General features: G+C 41.5%; 1 protein-coding gene across 1 annotated transcript in view; it reads right to left on the bottom strand.

Moving 5' to 3' along the window:
* Positions 1-5,834, bottom strand: part of sbk1 (SH3 domain binding kinase 1) — a 17,684-nt gene continuing 11,850 nt past the window's right edge. The window contains exon 5 of the mRNA XM_008314181.3: positions 1-5,826. Coding sequence (XP_008312403.1) covers positions 5,198-5,826 — 629 coding nt within the window. The 3' untranslated portion in view covers positions 1-5,197. The remainder of the gene's footprint in view (positions 5,827-5,834) is intronic.

Raw genomic sequence — 5,834 nt, 5'->3', positions numbered from 1 at the left:
AAAACCAGCTAACACCTAGAACCAAAATGTTTCTTTCTTGATTATCAATGGTATGTATCCTAGCAATGAAGCTTTTTCTAAATTGAGTGATGGGGGAAAGTCCGTTGTTCCTGCATCTATCTGTTACAAAGAACAAGCCTGTATTCACTACCTCAGCCCCTGTGTGTCATCCTTGACCTTTTCTCGCTTTTTCTCTCACTGTCCAAACTGATTAGCTTTTCTCAGAGGAACTCACACATCTCACAGCACCGTCTAAAATCTGCCGGATAACAAGTTAACTCAACTCCTCCACGATGACACCACAGCTGAGTGGCAACGAGAAGAGAGGAGATGATAACTTCCTCTCATTCTCCCATGTCATGTCGCAGCTGCCCTTGAACCACTTTCTTGCTGCTTAAGGGGCAGAAGGTGTTTCCTGTCTGCAGAAATGTTAATTGGCCTTTCAGGAGGGAGTCGTCAATTTAAAGTAGTCTGGAGTCTCCCCACTAAATCAGACATAAGCCTCAGGAAATGACACATGATTCAGTTTGACTTTGGTCTAATATACAGTGTGGGGGACCATGAGAAGAGGCAGTTTTGCCAACTCTTTCAAAAAATATCACAGGGTAAAGAAAAAGGCCCAGAAGACACATTGAGGTTCGTAGATTTATTTCAACATATATTAACATTTTTGTATATTTCTTTTTATTTTCTTTTTTAAAACCTTTTATGTTAAAGACACAATACGTACAGTATTTACATTTGATTCCACATCAACATGACCTGCTGGCAGAAAACAGTTTGTTCAACGATCAGAAGAACAAATACACAAAAGAAGGCTACTTTCTAGAGCTTTAACAAAAACAAAAAACAAAGTTTTTCTCCCATATGTTTTACACCTGTTGAAGTCCTGTTTCAACAGTCCATGAGAAACAACAGTGCACATGGCTAGTCTAATGATGACGTATAACAAAGACACAGCTGCTTACATCAACAAGAACAACAGTAGGTTGTAAAACATGTTATGATTTGACCTTTGTCATATTGTGAAGCATAGTGTTATGGCTGGTTAGGTCATGTCCTGCCATGGTATGATAGATCAGTCATGCTGACTGAGCACTTTTGTTGTATAATGTATTGAATTTGTATGATATAGAGTGATTTATAATGGTGGATACTATATGGATTAGCATTGTTTTATGACATGTATCATGTCCTGATGTGTCATGGCATAATCTGCAGTATATGTTTTTGAAAGATGGGATGTGTACATATACCTGTGTGTTACCGTTCCTACGCAGTGGATGGTGCACAAAAGACAGAAGCATAATTGGACGAGGACAGGTCTGAATGGGTGGAGATGGTAGTGAGCATAGCTATGATGGTTTGAAAACAGTAGCACTTACTAGGCAAAGCTGGAGGTGACGTTGACGATGCTGACATTATTATTGGGAGTAAGCAGAATGGACAGAAGTATAGTAGCAGTAAAGTAGCAAATCTGAGAAAAAACTAGGATTAGGTAGTTTCCAGATGAAGGTAAAGAAAATAGTGGGCTTTCCCACCAATTTCTTCCTTTCGTTGCCATGTTCTTTATTTATCAAATTCACCAAGTGTACTCTTTTCATGCACTTGTATTCTTATTCATTTATATCTCTTTATCACCCTAACCTGCTGAGAAACATATCAAACTTTCAGTTAAGACAGTCCAATATTTTATTTTATATCCTACCATTTTCATATCCCTTATAACACAATTATATTTATTATTTACTGACTTTTGTTCATATGCTTCCTTCGTCATGTTAAGTTGTGTCATGATGAAATGCTGCAGTACCACGTATTCTGTTATGATCTATTCTGTGCTGCGGTAAAACCTGGCCATGCTTCATTACCTTTCATTCATTTCTCTTGTGTTGACCTGTGTTTCTAACTTCTGACGGTCCACAGGCTGTGTAATCCCTGTCTCCATCCACAGCAAATTACCTTTTTGACAAATGCTGCGATGCTGTCGGTATGTCAGCAAACAATAGCTCCTTCCAGCAGGACTTCAGCCTCAATCAGCTCACCTTTTCAGAGCCCAGAGTCAGAGCAGGGAAAGAAGGAGGGAATGATCACGCTTCAACTCCAATTATGTCAGACAAAACCAGATAAAGACTTTGATTTTTGAGAAGTAGCTTGGAGGAAAAAGAAAGAGAGAGAGAGCAAAAACGAGTATTTTGAGAAATCTGTCATGCAGTACAGTCAGCTCAGCAGCTGTCATGAGGAGCTGCAGATGACTGGAAGAGGGGCTGGCGACCAGTTGTTCGCCTGAGCTCAATTAGACTTGTTGTTCAGGGAGGGTGCAGAAGCTGAACCTGGGTAGCGCTGTGGCTGTCACTATAGTGACAGAGCTGATTGGCTGCCATGGGAGGAGAGGAGGGAAAATAAGTGAAAGCAATTCAAGCAAGAAATAAAAGATAATGGAAATGAACATTTGTCCCCACTGATTACTCTGTGCTTTTCCGGCAGTATCTCTTTAGAAACAGCCTGCGGGTCAGGATCAATCAACACTGATGAGAATGTTAACAAATGACACAGAGATCATTCCTCAAGGTAAAGGAGCCTGTGGCAGTAGAGAGAAGCACGGAGATGAGATTAAAGGTGATCTTCAGGGGCTGTCATTTTCCCCAACAATTCATGTTAAATATAACGTGTAACTAATTCTTCTTCAAGATGTCTGTCCATCTGCCATGTTTTTCTTTGAAAATCCAGCCAAGGAGAAATGATCAGTTTGCTTGCTAACAAATGCAAAACAATTTACTAATTCCTAGCTAGTCATCAGTTTTGTGTTGCTGAACAGTGTCACCTTTCAGATGTTTTTAAAACTTTCCTGTCCCAATAAGAAGACACCCACTGTTTATTTTGCTAGCTAACAGCAAAGTAACAAACTAGCTTTAATGTCTCCTTTTACTGATGGGACGTTTTGACCCTCTGTCTTAACTATTTCAGACATTCAGATGCACTACTTTTAAGAGTTTCCAGAATTCTAAATGTTACACCCACTTTGAAATGGACATTGGATGAAGAGTGTCAGCTGCAGTGTAGAAAGAAACAGCAACCTTGACTTGAAACAAGCTGTCCGATTTGTTTGGTGTCCAAACCTGACAATCAAAACAACTTTTGCAATTAGTTGTTCAAGGTGTCAAGCGCTGAGCACAATATTTGTACAAACAGAATGGACGTCATGAAAGCCGTGTTGGTGCTGACAGGAAAATGAAAGGTGCCAAAATCTAGCACACAAAGGTTAAGGGTCAAGAAAAACCTGGTCCAGTTCTGACAAGACTCTTCCATAAAAGAAAAATCAGCAGCTGCTTCCATGTTATACACTTGGATGTTATGACTTTAGATCATTTTTTTCCTTTCTAATGATAGACTATTTTGTCATATAGTGTTGCTACATACAATGCGACAGTACAGTATATGTAAACCCCTAAAGTCCCCGTCATAAAAAAAAAAGAATACAGCTACATAGATGAACTACCTGATATTACGGTGCACTTCTAGAAATAGTACCATAAAGATTTTTCTGTAGGTTTTGTCATTACTTTAGAAAATATTTTGTGCTTTGGCCTTTGAACCACACACAAAGAAACACCTTCAGACACACACTGCAGGTAGAAAAGAAAACTATTTCTGTAATCCAACATTCCTTTCACTCAGACAATGTGCAATCCCTGTATTCTACTGTGTTACACTGGAGAATAATCTCATTGAGAGCAGTTCAGAAGTGGCAGATACGTCATCCTCGACCTCAGTGGATTTCCATTAATAGTAGCAAAAACGAAGTGACCCACTGAGGCGTCCTGAGGTGATGTCTGAGTCTGAGTCAGGACATGTATGAAAAGACATCTCATACAAACTGCTACATTTAACTTTTCCATTTGTCTCTGTTGGTCTTGAAAAAGAACACTCTCTCTTTGAAAATTCTCTTTTAAACATTTGACCTATTGGAGGCTGGCAGGAAGTTAGAGAAATGGCAGCAGAACGTATTTGCGTAGATCAGATCACTGGCCTTGGACTTATCAGTACCACCTGATCCGATGGCATTTTGGCCTCCCTGTACCTGATATGGTATGAGACAATTCAAGAGAATGGAAGGAATGAGGATATTGTCATTAGTATTTTGTTCACAACTGACCAAGTTAATGTTAATGGTTTGAGAGCACGACCTAGAGATTCCGAATTTTGGACTTTCATTCCTCTACTCCAGCAAATTCATAAAATATTATTGCAAATACGCAGCAACAAAATAGCTCCTAACTGTGCTGTGTGTGTGCTTATCTTTTTTTGTCTGGTAATAAGATTGAAAAGGAAATGTTTCCACAATTACACATCTCTATCTCTGATGAAGTCAATACTTATTGTGGTTACTGTCCAAACTTCAGCCCTAGCATGATACAAGTGACTTTTTTAATAAACTGTCCACGACCAAGACTGCCATGTCTTCAAGTTAAAACTGACCTGAACTACTCCAGATGGTTCTCGTTCAGTTTCCTTAACCCAACACCAGACCACTAAAAACATTTCCACAATAAAGATCTATGTAAGAAAAAAGAAAAAAGTTCAACCCACACAGTGGCATTAAGAAAGGTGTGGCAAATGTTGCATTGCACTTGTAAGGATATTTTTAGCGCATTTCAACCTATTAATTATAAACTGATGTAACTGTTGCAGTTCGGCAGTGATCACAAACAGCAGTCCTTGTTTTCCAATGTTAAATGTAACCTGTGACCGAGACCAAAATCGCCATGTTCAAAAAACTGCCAGATTTGTTAAGCTAAACAGACACATATTGATGAGTGAGAAAAGACAAGACTCTATTCTTGTGTACTATGTAATTATCGAATCATTAGCACCACCACAGTGTATGGGCAGAAAAGTCTGGATGGCAGAATGAGCTGCTGAGAGGAACCTCATCAGCTTTGCAGTGTTAAACGCTGCCTGCATGGCTTCTCAGCTTGGGAAGCAGTCTTTGGTCATAAATGAAAACCCATGTGCCGATGATAAGCTGTCGGAGCGTGTGTGTGTGATTGATGTCCATCGTCGCAGCAGCGGATCAGATCCTGAGCTTATCTTTGATGATGAAAGTCCATCTCCTTTCTCACTGATGTCTCTGAAGGAGTCATTAACACCTCATCACAGTTTGTTATTGTGTGACAAGCTCCACTCCAGCGCGTGGTCACACACAGATTTCGATGGCAGTTGCCATGACCATCTGGCTTTTGTTTTTGTCTCGGCCCGGAGACTGGTGTTGCCCACTGTCCTCTCTGGGAGACAGCGGGTCAGAGAGGACGCTACGTTTGAGTGGTGCCGGTCGCAGGCAGGTCGTTCCTGGAGGAGTGGAGGGTTCAGGGTGTCGGTGGGAAGAACGTGATGAAGTGGAGGATGAAGAGGGGGTACAGCTGCCAGTGCAAACTCCTGAGCTTGACCTCTCGCCTCTCTTTGCCCGACAGGACGCTCTGCGTCTGAGTTCGCTGACCAGCTCGTACTTGACAAAGCAGAAGACGTCCTTGACTCCGCAGCGTTTCTCCGGCTCGGCAGCCAGCAGCCTCTGAAACATTCTTAAGGCATCATCAGTGAAGCGGCGCCACTGAGACGGGTAAGTCCCAACGGGACAACCTGCTTTCTGCCATCTCCGAAACTCCTCATAAAAAGCATCAGATGGCAACGCTGCCTCCCAGGGGAAGTTACCTGTCAGCATACAAAAGACCAGCACACCGAATGCCCAGACATCTAGACTGGTGGCCACGAGAAAACCCTCAGCACGACTGGCCCGACAAACCTCCGGCGCTGTGTACGGAATAATCACACCACCC

Source organism: Cynoglossus semilaevis, chromosome 8 (assembly GCF_000523025.1).
Source record: "Cynoglossus semilaevis isolate Cse_v1.0 chromosome 8, Cse_v1.0, whole genome shotgun sequence".
NCBI lineage: Eukaryota > Metazoa > Chordata > Actinopteri > Pleuronectiformes > Cynoglossidae > Cynoglossus > Cynoglossus semilaevis.
This window is presented reverse-complemented; position numbering and strand designations above follow the sequence as displayed.